This window comes from Rhamphochromis longiceps, linkage group LG19 (assembly GCF_057381845.1).
Source record: "Rhamphochromis longiceps isolate RC_006_pf linkage group LG19, R_longiceps_female_GT1.1, whole genome shotgun sequence".
Classification (NCBI taxonomy): domain Eukaryota; kingdom Metazoa; phylum Chordata; class Actinopteri; order Cichliformes; family Cichlidae; genus Rhamphochromis; species Rhamphochromis longiceps.
Window position 1 is genome coordinate 21,774,374 of NC_140575.1, and position 15,908 is coordinate 21,790,281.

At 40.1% G+C, this 15,908-nt stretch overlaps 2 protein-coding genes across 2 annotated transcripts; both read left to right on the forward strand.

Annotated features, from left to right (window-relative positions):
• Positions 1-798: 798 nt before the first annotated feature.
• LOC146646698 (endophilin-B1-like) lies at positions 799-7,115 on the forward strand. Its single transcript, XM_085391237.1, has 10 exons — positions 799-1,242; positions 1,410-1,551; positions 2,543-2,671; positions 2,917-3,050; positions 3,199-3,291; positions 3,405-3,488; positions 3,595-3,618; positions 3,955-4,044; positions 4,183-4,283; positions 5,209-7,115. The coding sequence occupies exons 1-10, from the start codon at positions 1,186-1,188 to the stop codon at positions 5,777-5,779; spliced, it is 1,425 nt and encodes a 474-aa protein (XP_085247363.1). The 5' UTR covers positions 799-1,185; the 3' UTR covers positions 5,780-7,115.
• A 6,914-nt stretch (positions 7,116-14,029) lies between these two features.
• Positions 14,030-15,842, forward strand: LOC146646699 (uncharacterized). The gene is made up of 2 exons (XM_085392394.1): positions 14,030-14,257; positions 15,195-15,842. The coding sequence occupies exons 1-2, from the start codon at positions 14,068-14,070 to the stop codon at positions 15,797-15,799; spliced, it is 795 nt and encodes a 264-aa protein (XP_085248520.1). The 5' UTR covers positions 14,030-14,067; the 3' UTR covers positions 15,800-15,842.
• Positions 15,843-15,908: the final 66 nt, after the last annotated feature.

Sequence of the window (15,908 nt, forward strand, 5' to 3'; positions counted from 1 at the left end):
CTGAGAGGGCCGATGGCAGTACTAACACCTCACACTGTGCCAATGAGACAGGAGAGATTGTTAATAAAAAAGTGGGCATGTTTCTTGAATTTGAGTTATCTAGAAAAACATTGAAAAACGCAGCACTGTTGTACATTCCCTTGTAATAAAGCCATTTAGTTGGTAAACGTGCCGTAGTGTGTATCTTCTAATCTCTTAACCCTCCTTAGACTCACAGAGCTAGACAGGCTTGTCAGCTGATTGTTTTAATCCCGTCTCCCGCTGCTTTTTCACTCCTGATTACAGCCAACTGGTTCAACTTTTTACATAAAAAGAAATCGCCACTAAGAAATGTCTGCTTAAAAGGCTGGGTGAAGGCGTGAGTATAGCAGTAGTTTCCTTTTCAGCTAGCAATATTTTTCTTATCTAGTAATGAGTTCAGGCAGTCAGAAAATCACTGTATTTGTAATTATTACTTTTCTTCTTTTTGTTAATGCTTGGCTGTTGTTTCAGCTGGCTTTGGGATAGATCAGGATGAGCTTGGTTGTATTTATGTATTTACATATTTATAGTGGGAAAGCAAGATAAATACATAGGAATATGCTTTTATTTTGAATGATCTGAACCGGAAGTGTGGATAAAGGCGCTCTCTTATCAGGTAAATCTTTTCTTTTTTTTAAATATACTAATAATTTTACTGAATTTTCGACACCTATAAATGTCCAGTTTAATTTATGTAAAAGCTTAATATTATTTAAACCTGTCGGTATTCAAAATAATCCGTTTTATCGTTGTAGTGAAGCTTTGAAAAAAAAAATCAAAAACGCTAGCTAATATTTAATATCACTGTGAATCTGTTGCTGTTGTCAAAGCCGACCGTTTTGGATAGCCGATGCGATGCTGTTATTTTCCACGGTTCTGAAACACATGTTAAAGACATCCAACTCGACAGAAGACGCGCTCAGGATGCGGAGGAGGCTAAACGGTCAACATACGCACTTGCTTCGTCCTCTTGGGCTCGGCTGCTCGGTGTTAACGGACCGTAATCTTGCCAGCAGAAAGTGGGGCGGTTAGCCGGGAGGCTATGGCGAGGTCTTCCTCTTGTTGTTGGTTAGCTGTCTTTTCATAGCGTGGTTACCCCGGTCCTGCTTGGCCGCTGATTGTCAGTTGGTCCGCCGGAGACGACGCGACCTTGGGGACGCTGTCATGGATTTGACTCGGTTGGCCGTGGATGCTGGTCAGTTCATCAACCGCGCTGTTCAGGTAATAATAATAATAATAATAATAATAATAATAATAATAATAAAGGAAACTATTATGTGTTTTTCCTGGGCTTTAATTTCAACCCTAAATCAGCGACTGCCCTTACTAAAAGAAAAGTGCGCAGTTAAGCAGTTTGTTAATCAATGTTACCCTGAAATTCGCTCCAGTACACTGGAGAGAGTCTAGGACAGGCCGAGAGGACTGAGTTGGATCCCGGACTGGAGGAGCTTTTATCACGGGCGGACGCCACCAAGACGTGGACGGACCAGATAATCTCCCAGACTGAGGCTTTACTGCAGCCAAGCCTCGGTAGGAGAACATGAATTGATTTAATGAAGCTGCCCTGATTCATTGAGCAGTTACAGATGTATACATACCCACTTCACTAACAGTTGGTCCTGTTTTTGCCACAATTAGCCCTGTTTTTATGATCCTGAACTCTAACCTGTTCACTGTATCCAAATATATAAAAGGTGAGAAAAAAGATCTGAGCATCATAAAACATCATCTCATTAAGAGTAATGGAGATGGTTTCCCTCTTCCGAGGAAGGTATTCTATGGAGTATTTTTAAAGACATTTACAATGAAGATGAGAAATATTTAGATGACCTGTAAATATTTATGAAGAAAATGCATCTGGGATGATATCAAGCAATTTCCAGCTGCCAACATACAGATAAAAGCAGAGTCATCAAATCCCATCAACTTACTGTTGTGGTCCTGAGTTAGCTGAGAGTCTTTACCTCTGGGACCAATCGTTTCAGCTCTCTTTGTCCTCCCACAGTACATGCATACATCTTCCTTGATGTCTCTTGTTTACTTTGGTAGCAATTGGCCTGTTCGGATGAATAGAGATGCTTATTCTTTAGCCTGTTTGAATCCAATTACGTTTTCTAATGGAGTTATGAGTGGATGTGGTCTGCAATCTATCAAATAAAAGGTACATTCAGCTGCCAGATGCATCCAGGATACATTTTCAGGTCATGTCTCGCTGAATTTATCTTCCAAGGGTTTATAGTCTTCTTGTAAAATCATTTTTACAATGATATTTATTATATGAAACAATATTTTAGGACCTTCTCCTTGTGGAAGAAACTATGAAACCAATGCATTACAGTTTAAATCACAGGGATGAACTATGTTTTGAGAGGTGTTGTGTGTGTATTGTTTATTACCATTTTTATTAATTGTATTGTCACAGGTGCATCCTTTAACAAATGTACATGATAAAAATTGTCACATGGTGTATAGAAAATGTAGCCACTGAATTTTGATGTGACCTTTGACCTCTGATACACAGGAGTGCGGTTAGAGGACCGGCTGTATCAGCATCTGGAGTGGAGCGTCCCACCCCGGCCTCGTGCCGTTGAGTTACTGGGAGATCAGATGACTCAGGCCGGGCTGGAGATTGGATCAAACACACCTTATGGTGAGTACACACTCACCAGCCATTTTATTAGGTACATGCAGTTTGCCAATACAGGGTTGGTTACCAAGCAGTTGAGCAGGAATACCTAATAAAGTGGCTAATGAGTACGTGCATTTTATTGATCTGCGAGAAGGATCTCAACTATTTTCACATGTTCATTTCTTTGCTTATTCTTGTCTTTTTTGTGTTATGAGTATATATTGAAAAGTTGTCACTGTGTTGTATTTTTATGTTTCTCTGCTCAGGTACTGGATTGATAAGGTGTGGAGAGGCTCAGAAGCAGCTCGGCGAGGCAGAGAGGAAGTTTGTCCAAAGCACTAACGTTCACTTTCTCACTCCCCTGCGGAGTTTCACTGAGGGGGAATACAAAGCCATACAGGTAAACACATGCCTCTGTATCACATGCACACAAACTCGCACCTTTATTGTGATTATCACAGCAGTGATTAGGTTATTTTACGCTGTCACCCAAAATAATATTTAGTTTATAGGTTATTTGTAAAGTAAACAAGATTGCTTGTTCCTAGAATGAACGCAAGATGTTGGTGAATAAACGTTTGGACTTGGATATCACTAAGGCCAGGCTGAGAAAAGCCCACGAGGCTGAGCAAGAGGCCAGAGTGAGTTACACCTTTACATTATTACATACTTTTCAGTTAGTCATACTCTGACTAAAAGCTAAACATGTTGATATTTGACATTACAGTTCTTGTATCTTCTGTCTTTTTGTCAGAACCTAAATGCCAACCCACTGGAAGATGACTACTTGTCTCATGTCTCCTACATGTTCAGCTTCCTGCGTGTTAAATGGCTAAAGGTCAGCAGTTCTGTGTAGGAACGTGCATATTAACAGACGCAGATGAAATTGTTGTTCAATCTTCAAATAAGGCATTGGTCTTCTTATGTCTCTTTCATGCAAACAGATCTGGGCTCAGGAAATCTCACAGGTGAGTTCCTTATCAGTTTAAAGAACACAGGATCTGAAATGGTCTTCATACAGTATATCAGTGAGGCTCTCAGCAGTAATTGATATGAATATGGAGCTGCTGTTAGCACAGACAATATTTCCTTTCTGTAGTTTTCTGTTTGTTTAGACTTGAGCTCATTTTAAATGTTGTATTATTTCGGCAGCCATTTTTAGAAAAATAAGAGAAAAACCATACAGATGTGTGTGTGTGTGTGTGTGTGTGTGTGTGTGTGTGTGTGTGTGTGTGTGTGTGTGTGTGTGTGTGTGTGTGTGTGTGTGTGTGTGTGTGTGTGTGTGTGTGGGTTTGTATGTGTAGGCAGAGATGGAGCTGAGGATTTGTCAGAGTCTTTACAATCGACAGTCAGAAATCACAAGAGCTGTTGTGGAAGGACTCAGCAACACACATGTACGTACACTTAACGAGTTCAAATTTGTGTTTGTTTTTTTTTACTATCTGTTTCTTAAAGGAACTGTTGCTTTTTATATTTAATGCTTGTGGCTCTTTACCTTGTTGGATATGTTTTCCTGCTATCTACCTCTACAGACCAACCATATGCGGAGCCTCACTGACTTTGTGGATGCTCAGGCTAGCTACTATGCTCAATGCAACCAACATGCTCAGGAGCTGCAAAAACAGCTGGCCAGGTCTGTGTAGTCTCATTTCCATCTTCAGAAGAGGAAGAAGAATAGCTTCATTTGTATAGCGCTTTTTAACACACAGTTCCAAAGTACTTCACAGTTCGAATTAAACCATACATGTACATGTTTCAGCATACAGACACACAGTCAGGCATACAGTCTTATGCCCAACTGGCCAAAAATAATGGGAGAAAGCTTAAGAAAAAGCAGTTTTTTAAAACAAATGACTCTTTTGCCTGACCTGACAGGGCGAGGAAGACTGTTCCAAAATTTAGGCTCTCCAACATCAGAAGTGTGGTCCCCTCTGGATTTAAAATAAGAGCAAGGAGCAGTTAAGATACATTGATAAGATGATTAGAGAGGCCAACTAAGGTTATAAGCTCTTGGTAGCTGAGCTGTATATACAGGAGCCTGGCCACGTAGGGCTCTGTATGTTATTTATTTCACTAGAAGCCAGTGAAGGAAAGCAGAAAGGTTGCATAAAAGGTTTCAAGATTTCATTTTTGCAGTGTTTCCTAGAAAAAAGATTGGATGAGCCTTCTGGTGTGAGATTAAATTTCTGTTTTTATTATATTTATACCTTGAGCTGTTTAGGTTTGTAATTTTTCATACAGCACAATGAATCTCCAAATCATGGCTGTCTAAGAAAACATGTATTTTCAGTTTTGGTGAATAAAACAGGTTATTTGCAAAATTTCTTTAAAAAAATACAGTTTGTAGTGAGATTTGGGTCAAATCCATTATATTTTTGTATCGTTTTTCTTTTAATTGAAACTGAATAAATTAGAAGTTTTAACGAGCAGATTATATAACTTCAGTACAAAGTAGAAAATATTCAGGACATTTGGTCTTCTAAAGAAACCAGGACTACAAAGAATACTTTATGATTTGAACATGAGTGGATTATATTTATGGTTTTATTTCTCTGCAGCATTCCAGCTGTCTTCTGTTCCAATAACTGGCAGTCTGCAATTAGTAATCCCGTTGGTCAGCCATCAACAAGCAACCACGAGGCGAATGAACCCATCAGTGCAAATCACGTCACTCCGTTACCTGTGCTCGTCCACCAGCTTCCAGATTTCGACCAGGACTCGTGGACTTTAAACTCACCACCCCAAACTGTGAAAACCACAGCAGATTCATCTTTCAGTGCACTTCTGACTCACCAGACAAATAACAACAATAACAACATCATCATCTCCACCACCAGACAAACACCCAGCAACCATGCACCAATCTATAGCCAGTCAACAACTGTTCGAGCGATTGATCGTGTCTCTACACCAAACCAAACGGATCAGCTCCAAGCACCCGGCAGGACGGCCAGGATGTCTGATGCTTCTCCTGCTTCTACCCAGGTACTAACATTCAATACAACATCTTCAATAAGCAATGGTGCAGCAACAGCAGCCTCCCCGCCTTTACAACCCAGTGCAACCTGTAGCATCAATGAAGGAGATGTCCAGGAGTCTTCGTCAGGCCATCAGGATGTGGGCCAGTAGAGACGGCAGGTTGGGAACATGGCATCAACCCAGAGTATTTCAGCTTTGACTTTAGGAATATACACAGTGATTATATCATGTTCCAGTTTAATTAATCCCTTAGGGATTATAATGTGAAGTTGTTGAAGTTGCTTATTTTTTAAAAGCGTAATATAGTGCCACAATCATTTTAGACTTGAGCTTTATCCATGTATTATTCATGCTGTGTGAACATGATGATGGTAGATGTAAAGTCTGTTCTGTGTGTAACATTTCTTGGTTTCAGGCTGGAAGACGAAGCTAACAGACTGTTATCATTTTGCAGTGTAAAGTTGTTTTCAGTTAGTGTCTGTGAAACTGATCTTTTTTTCTTTCTTTTTTTTACGTTCTGGTCAGTGAGAACTAAGCAAGCTCTGTGCCAAGTGTATGTGTTGGTGTGAATACATGAATTTTACTGTGTCTCAGTGACCGTGTGAACTTGTGGTAATACTTTGGCCCAAACATGTGACACCTTTAGAAAGAAGTGTATGTGCATATATGTGACTGCCACCTTCTGACTCTTGTTTGTTAAACATGAGGTCATTTTCCATACGAAACACAGTTTCACTTCTGTCTGAGCGCATTTGCATTGGGGAACCCAGAGGTGACTGGACCTTTGTGCTTCTTCATACGCGCGCTGGGTGTTTTCCCACGCATACACTCATTTTTCACCCTTTACCTTCTTAAAGCCCCCATTTGGTCAAATGGGTGGAAATTTCCACGTCCAGATGTTGTTAATTTTCTTCATGAGGGCAGACCTGCCTAACGTGGGTCTACTCTGGAGGGACTCTGGATGGAAACAAATATTAATGTAGCACTGGCTGTACTGAAATAATTGCCTACAAGCTCAATGCTTTTGTCCCAGTATGTAAAGATGTGTGTGGGTTTGTGTAGTCTTCATATCAGAGCTGCTGCCAGTTTCAAACTACACGCACGCAGTCATGATTCAGCCACGAGTCGTTGAGCTGACGTCAGTGTGGGTTTGAGTTTGCGCGTGATTCATGTGAAGATGTGGAAATAAATATGCAAACAGTGATGTCATGCCGGTCTAAATCAAGTGTGGCGTCTATCTTTGTTCTCCAGTCAAGGTGTTTCTGTAATTTCCTTGTTAAAACCACAGTTCATATAGCTCACTTTCCCATCATACCAGCCATCTGTCTTAGATTTACACGCAGTGACAATATTTTCAGACTGAGGTCTTGATCAAGCCTCCAAAAAATTCTGTTTGTTTCACTGTTTCTGACTCACTGCCAAGCTTGCAGTTAAGCTGGATTCGCTTCACTTTTTCTTTTTTACACAAGAGTGAGATCTCCTTTTGTTTTACATGAATCACAGCCTTTCAACACATGCACATAAGCTGTAATAGTTACCCAGAATTGCTGACAAAAGTGTGCATATGTGTGTCTGTTTTTCACTCCCACTTAACCTTTTTCCTGTCTAGAGCTGTCAAAATAGATTAGATCAATTAAGAGCAGTTGGTGTGATACTGATCAAAGCAGAGCCTGCGGTTCATTAACACTATAAACAGTTATATCTTACGTCTTTACAGGGGCTGAGGTGCAGCCATCGCTGAATGCAGATTCAGTTCTTGCTATTTTTTCCCCTACAACTCAGCAAGGAAAAATAAATCTGTCCCTAAATGTTCATGAGCGTTCTTCCTCTGCACCGACAAAACAAGTCCCTGTCACAATTCCAGCATATTTTTATATTTCCGGTTCGCACTTTGTCCTTGAGCAGATCTCTCATAAGTCTTGGTATGAATCTTTTGTTTGATACAGGAAGGAAAGGGACGCTTTGTTCATGATGAGTGAGTTGGGGAAATGGATAAAGGAAATTTTGATTTTTTTTTTTTTTTTTTAGCTTATTTGGTTTCTTCTGATGCTACCTGAGGGGCACATGTTACAGATGGGTGCAAACCCTCATAGTTTAGTCTGTAAAGGCCTCATGCTAATGCATTGTTATTCAAAAATATAATTGAAATTCACTAAAGATAAAGGCCAGATTTTCCTACCCATGCTTAATAAAATAACAATAAAAAGAAAACAATCTGCATAATACATTTATTATCTTGTTATTTCTATCACATGATTTGTCTTCCCTTAAAAATATAAATGTCCCCAGTGTCTGTAAGAGCCCTCCTTATCTACATTCACCACGAGTTTGATTGCGAGACCAAGCAGAGAAAAATAATGAAGGTGGACTGATGTTTATTAGAAGATGTACTGATATTCAAAGCATCATGTCATCTGTGCAGTAAGAAAATCTAAGTGGACTGAGCTCATAACCTGGAACTACTCACCCAAGTACAGTAAGGTGCTCTAATTACTTTGATATTATTTTTAAACTATCTTAGCTATAAAGAAGATTGTTAGATAACCTATACATTAAAAAAAACCTTTTAAAACAAATTCTAATGAAACCCCATCTACCTTGTTTTACATTTAGATAACTACACCTTCAGGTGAACTACAAAACATGACATATTGTTCAGCCATTGTTTATCCAAAAAATAAGCCAAAATGCAGAAGCAGTGTGTGGAGAAACTAAGTACAGCCTTAAAGCTTACACAGCAATTAAGACCGTAAACAGCAGCCAGGTGCTGTTAATAAAATGCACTTGATTATCGATCATTAGCTGCTCTAGAAACGCAGACGTTTTGGCAGCTTGCATGTCTGAAACATTAAGGTCTGTGTCAACACGGTGCCCTGAGGAAAGACATGAGCAGTGATCTTAGACATTTTTTGCCCGTTATTCTGGAAGAGTTATTTGAAGTCCATCATTCTATAGTAACAAAGATTATTCACAAGTGGAAAACATTCAACACAATTGCCACCATTCCTTGGAGTCGACCTCAGAGCAAATTCACCCTGAAGCCAGACCATGTAATGCTCAAAGAAATAAAATAAAAAAATGAAATAAGAGTAACATCTCAGACTCTACTGGCCTCGGGTAGCATGTTAAATATTAAAGTTCATGACAGTACAATTAGATAAAGACCAAACAAGGATGGCTGTCAAGAGAAAACCTCTTCTCTTTTTAAAAAGAAGCAGCAGAACATCTGAAGTCTCCAAAGTTGCATCTGAAAAAAGACTTCTGTAACAATGATCTTTGGACAGACGGGACCAAAGAGGTCATAATGTACAAAAGCAAACACAGCACATATAAATGCTCTATCATGGTAGAGCAGGAAGGAATGCTGAGCGTGCTTTCTTTTTCATTCAATGCTTCTGTATTTTGGCTTAGTAAATATTAACATGGTGTAATATGTCGCATATTTTTGTTCACGCAAAATTGTATTTACCTAATTTTAAAACCCGCTAAGGACCAGATATTTTTTTATTATGTCCTGATATGTAAACCCTTGGATCTAGTTTATTTTTAGCATCACTGTATCCTGTGCGGTGTTTTATTAAATCATGCAATGATGACTAATGCAATCATTTTAAATGATTAGACACTATTATAAGTCTGCTATATGATTTCAAGGACTCTACTGTTTTACGGCATGCTCTATTTTAATAATAGCGCCATATTTGCATGTTTTCCTTCCCTCCCTGTCCCACATATTGGTAACAAAAAGCGTGTACACCCAAAAATAACACTCAGTTCTCATAAAATGGTCTGTGTGATTTTGCACTGTTACCATGTGGTTTGCGCAACAGTGAAGTCCTGTTGCTGTTTTACATTGCCTGTTTAATGCAAGCTTAGCTGACAACACCCATTGTCCCATTTTCCCTAACAGCCCTGTTTCGTCAGAATGAGCCAAATCACAGGATCTGTTTTCTTCTAATTTCCCGGCTCTGAAAATTAGAGTCAGGAAAATTAGAGTGAGAAAAGCAAAAAAATGGGGGGAAAATGCTTTAGAAATCTAAGTCATCACCATCTTTCTCTCACTCTCTCCCTTCCTTTCCATCTTTTCCCACATCTCTGTATTTTTTGTCCTCCCTTCATCTCTCATCACCCCCCCTCCCCCGTTGCCAGCTGGGAGTGTTTTACATGACAGCTAAACTGTCAGTGTGGTACGCATGTTGGGGTGGTAAACAGCATCTGGCAGTTGCTGATAAATGTAACTCCTTTCTGATGATTCATGTGATGGCTTACATGGAAAGATGACCTATAAAGAGGAAAAAAGAAGTGGAAATCCTTTAGATGGGATCGAAGAAGGAAGATGAAAATAGCGACACTATCGGTTTCATAAAGCTCAGTTGTTAGTTCTAACATGTAACTCTTCCAGGGAGCTTATTCAGTTCTGTTTTACAGAAATGGGACAAGGAATTGCATACGCAATAATGACGAAAGACAAACCTGACCTTCTGTACGTTTCCTCGCCCACAACTCAAAGTCTTTCATCTTTTTCTAAATCTTCAATCCATCTTTTCCTGCAGGTTCTCTGTTTTCCTGAAATAAATGTGCCAGCTTCACAGTTGTTGCTCCCACTGCTACAATTATAGCCGCCCAGACAGAGACTATCAGGAATAGAGACCGGCAGACGTGCTGACATGTGCAGTAAAGTGGTCACTCTGGAGGTCTGCAGGGAGAAGAGTCAGGGTTTTTCCTTTGACCTTGACCTGTCCTACTTCTGCTGTTTAGCCACAACACCTGTTGATCAGAGACCTGAACATGCAGCTGGTTTTACTAAGAATGCAATAATGCTATTTCACAAGCATATAATGAAATCCAGACCATTCAGTGTTGCAACTTTTCCACGTTAAGAGGTCTGATGGTTGTGCAAACTGTACATGGGGACTCAGTCTATCCATAAAAAAGGTACGTTTTACTAAAAAACACAGAGAAGCAAGTTTCTAGGAATGCCTTCTTCCACTTGCTCAAGGTCCCTGGGGGGGTTAACTCATTTAACTGGTGAGGCACTGAAAAAGGTTAGTCTCTGTGGAGCCTTGTTGGCTAAAATGACCTGTTCTACAGCCCAGCTGCTGTTGTAGACATGTTGTATATGCTTATCTGGACAGTTGTTATTGTGAGATTAAAATTTAATACATATGTTTATGTATTCATTGTTAATAGGATGTCCTTATAGGTCCCTGATGAGCTCCAAAATGCTGCAATGTTGGAATACTGACCGATCGCAAAGAGATCATGTTTGTCCAGTAGTAGTGTCTCTTCACCAGCTGCCTGAAAATCAAAATAGAATTTGCAATTTGTGGTCTTACATACAAAACTCTTATTGACAAAACTCTGTATTTCAGAGACATCATAGTACATTACCCTGATCTATGAACCTGTTAAAGCACCAAGGGCAATAAGGGAGGCAGAATCCTCTTCAGTGAAATCGGTTTTCAATCTGTGTTCAGAAGATAGCTATTGGAGGTAATTTAAGATTAAAACTTTAGGCTTATCTTAGTTGACCCTGAATTCCCCCTTAGTCGTGCTGCTATAGATGTTCAGGCATCTGGATACCTGCGCTGAGCACCTTCCCTCTGCTCTGCTTTGCATTTATGTCTCACTACTGCACACTTTCATCTCTATGCTTTCTCTCTGATTGTACCTGATATTTACCATGCTGTGTTTACTACATTTAAGCCATTTAAATTTTGTTTTGCTAGTTTAGAAATATTTACAGTGGGGCAAAAAAGTATTTAATCAGCCACCGATTGTGCAAGTTCCCCCACTTAAAATGATGACAGAGGTCAGTAATTTGCACCAGAGGTACACTTCAACTGTGAGAGACAGAATGTGAAAAAAAAAATCCATGAATTCACATGGTAGGATTTGTAAAGAATTTATTGGTAAATCAGGGTGGAAAATAAGTATTTGGTCACCTCAAACAAGGAAAATCTCTGGCTCTCACAGACCTGTAATGTCTTCTGTAAGAAGCTTTTCTGTCCCCCACTCGTTACCTGTATGAATGGCACCTGTTTGAACTCATCTGTATAAAAGACACCTGTCCACAGCCTCAAACAGTCAGACTCCAAACTCCGCCATGGCCAAGACCAAAGAGCTTTCGAAGGACACCAGGAAAAGTATTGTAGACCTGCACCAGACTGGAAAGAGTGAATCTACAATAGGCAAGCAGCTTGGTGTGAAGAAATCAACTGTGGGAGCAATCATCAGAAAATGGAAGACATACAAGACCACTGATAATCTCCCTCGATCTGGGGCTCCACGCAAGATCTCATCCCGTGGGGTCAAAATGATGATGAGAACGGTGAGCAAAGATCCCAGAACCACACGGGGGGACCTGGTGAATGACCTGCAGAGAGCTGGGACCAAAGTAACAAAGGTCACCATCAGTAACACACTACAACGGCAGGGAATCAAATCCCGCAGTGCCAGACGTGTTCCGCTGCTGAAGCCAGTGCATGTCCAGGCCCGTCTGAAGTTTGCCAGAGAGCACATGGATGATACAGCAGAGGATTGGGAGAATGTCATGTGGTCAGATGAAACCAAAGTAGAACTTTTTGGTATAAACTCAACTCGTCGTGTTTGGAGGAAGAAGAATACTGAGTTGCATCCCAAGAACACCATACCTACTGTGAAGCATGGGGGTGGAAACATCATGCTATGGGGCTGTTTTTCTGCCAAGGGGACAGGACGACTGATCCGTGTTAAGGACAGAATGAATGGGGCCATGTATCGTGAGATTTTGAGCCAAAACCTCCTTCCATCAGTGAGAACTTTGAAGATGAAACGAGGCTGGGTCTTCCAACATGACAATGATCCAAAACACACCGCCCGGGCAACAAAGGAGTGGCTCCGTAAGAAGCATTTGAAAGTCCTGGAGTGGCCTAGCCAGTCTCCAGACCTCAACCCCATAGAAAATCTGTGGCGGGAGTTGAAAGTCCGTGTTGCTCGGCGACAGCACCAAAACATCACTGCTCTCGAGAAGATCTGCATGGAGGAATGGGCCAAAATACCAGCTACTGTGTGTGCAAACCTGGTAAAGACCTATAGTAAACGTTTGACCTCTGTTATTGCCAACAAAGGTTATGTTACAAAGTATTGAGTTGTATTTTTGTTATTGACCAAATACTTATTTTCCACCCTGATTTACGAATAAATTCTTTACAAATCCTACCATGTGGATTCATGGATTTATTTTTCACATTCTGTCTCTCACAGTTGAAGTGTACCTCTGGTGCAAATTACTGACCTCTGTCATCATTTTAGGTGGGGGAACTTGCACAATCGGTGGCTGACTAAATACTTTTTTGCCCCACTGTAAAAATATTATGCATGTAATATTTTTATTTCAATTTATACTTATTTGATTTTATTGTATTTATTTTGACTTCAGATGAGTTTTTCCTTATTAGGTAGTTATTATGTCATATGTACACATATGGCATTCTGCTTCTGCTTAACTTGTTATATTTTTGTTGTAAATATAACAATATGACAGCTGCCTAACTCTGGGAGATATAAAATATATCTTCTGCTGAGGCAGATAATTCACCTCTCTGATTTCTGCTTCATTGTTGTCACTGGGAGTTTGCTCAGTGAGGACCACTGAAGGTCTTTATATAATATGAGCAAAAGTCATGGTGCTACACATATAAAAGTGAATTAAATTAGAAGAGCATACAAATATCTCTTCAAATCAATTTAAATATAGCCGTGATGATGTAATGTCGTTGTTAATGAATAAGAAGTTGAAGGCTATGCATTTATCTGGCAATAATTACACTGAACCTGGACATTTATACACTTAGATATTTTATTATACTACTGGTCTGTTATATAGAAAAAGTATATATCAGTAAGATATCTTCTCTATCTATAGATATATCTTATCTATAGATATCAGTAAAGATATCTTCCATATCAGACTTTGATTAAACAAATAATATGATATAATAATAATATAATAAATAATAAACTGAGTTGGGAGACAAATTTTAAAATGACACAACATCTGCCAAATGGCGTAATTGGAGTTATGTTAAATGTCAAAGCTACTGCAACAGTGTAAACGTGTCATTACATCAGCAGACTGACTCAGAGTCTAGAGATGGCTTAACTTTAACAAGCGCACATAGCCTGTCCATCTCCATCGTGCATGCTTTTTGTCAGCCCCTGTGAATTATGACATATTACCTCCGCTGGAGCATTACTCACTCATTCAACAGAACCAGCTCTGCCCCACCCCTCCCCAGCTTGGTCCCCCCTCCTTCCTTCTCTCAGGGTTTATAACCCAGCAGCTCCAATAGTTGGCTAACTCAGAGGTGCTCTACATATAGTGAAGTAGGTGACTAAGTAAAGACAGAGCAGCTGGAGTGTGCAGGAGCAGGAAAACTTGCTGATAGAGGATTCTGATGTTTTCAGATATATGCGCTGCAACCCAACAAATCTTAAGAAAAAACATGCATAAGAACTCCATCATGCATGTGTTTTGGATCTGCCTGGTGCTGTGTACGGGTCCATCGTTGTGTATAAATGACATCGAGTATGAAAGAATCTATGAAGACAGCTATGACAATGAGATCCCCCTGGACCAGCAGGAGGGTGAGTTTTATTTCTTTCTCTTTTTTTTCTCTTTTCTGCTCCCTGCTTGTTTGAACAGATAGATATTGTGATGAATTTCTCTTCAGTTTTACTACGCTTTACTAAACCGAGCTAATTAAAATTTTTACTGTTTAATTAAATTTTTAATAACACACTGATTTAGATATGTCTAAAGGTCAGCAGTTGTGTTTATTAAATTTGGTCTAGAGTATTTCTTGGTCCAGTTTACTATAATGCACCATATTTAAATATTTGATGTTGTAAAGTATATTTTTACTCAGATGATACCATCTTTGGCTTTCACAGTTTTATCAGGTGAGCATCAGACTTAATGAAACAGACTTACCAATAACTGGAACACATACCTCATACCGTGAACACAGAGCACAGGCAATAAGCAACCTCTGTGATTTGAGTCCACGTAAAGAATGCAAACTGGTAGCCTCAAATACCTACAGAAGGTGGACATTTCACAGTTTAAGCCCCCTCTGATGTTTGTCAGGTCCCTTTTGCATCGGTTTTCTTCGAGCGTCCAATCTCAAAGACTTCGTTGCTGTACCCCTAAATTAATGAGGTCCCCTGATGTCATTTTGGGATTGTAGCACGTGTATTTTATGTGTTCTTCATGACCTTTACATCTGTGTTGAATAACTCCCCAAAGCCATTTTCATACTTCACAGTGTGTCCAAACTTAAACTGGCATCATATCTGTGAAATACATCCAACTCTAATTACTGCTGTATGTTTAGCAGAAGCTCAGTTTTAACACCTTCTTGCCTTCTTTCCGTGTACTCGTTTCACTGATAAAGTCCAGTCAAATTATGACAATAAAGTAAATCTCCTTTTTTGGGGTTATATATGGCATGTGTTAATTCTATGTAATGCTTAAATTGCCTTTTGGAATGAATAATCGATGCATCTATGTGGTTGTGTGCAGGTGAGTCTCCAACTGCAGCATGCCAAACAGATTTCTCCCGCTGGGATAAACTTTTTATCGCTCTAGAGGACTCCAACATGAGACAAAACATGCTGCTGGAATCTGTGGAGCAGTGCTGCGGGGGAACGGCGTCTCTTAAGACCCAACTGGAGAAGCTGACGAAGGGGATGTGTCAGCAGTGTGCACCCAGCTTGGAAGCAGCTTGCAGGGTACATGCAGAGCAGGCAAGTCTTAGGCTGCAAAAGAGTTTGGTGGATCTCAGGGATGAGGAGGAAGAGAGGGAAAGAAGATTAAATGCAACCTTGCGGATGCTCCTACATGGTAGGCACCAGGACGATGCTTGGCTGAAGAGGCTAGAAGAAATCATTTCATCTGCATCTGCTGACAGCAGCATGAGAGACCAGCCAACACCAACACCTGACGGTTTGGGAATGAAGCTCTTCACATCTGGCCTGAAGGAGCAGGAAGTGACCTCGCCGGTGAACATAGTCACCATGGAAAGTGCTCTGGCTGCCATAGCAACAGAGCTTCAGAGGATTCATAAGCAGCTGAACAAAGTGATAGAGCAGGTAGGCACGCTGGGAAAGGGCAGAGGAGACACATGAATTGCCCAAAGGAAAAATAAATAGTAAAAGCTTGACTGGAAAACTCCTATTGCAGATGATGATTTTGCACATGTTGTTTGTATTTCTACCGCTCTGCCTTTTTATAAAG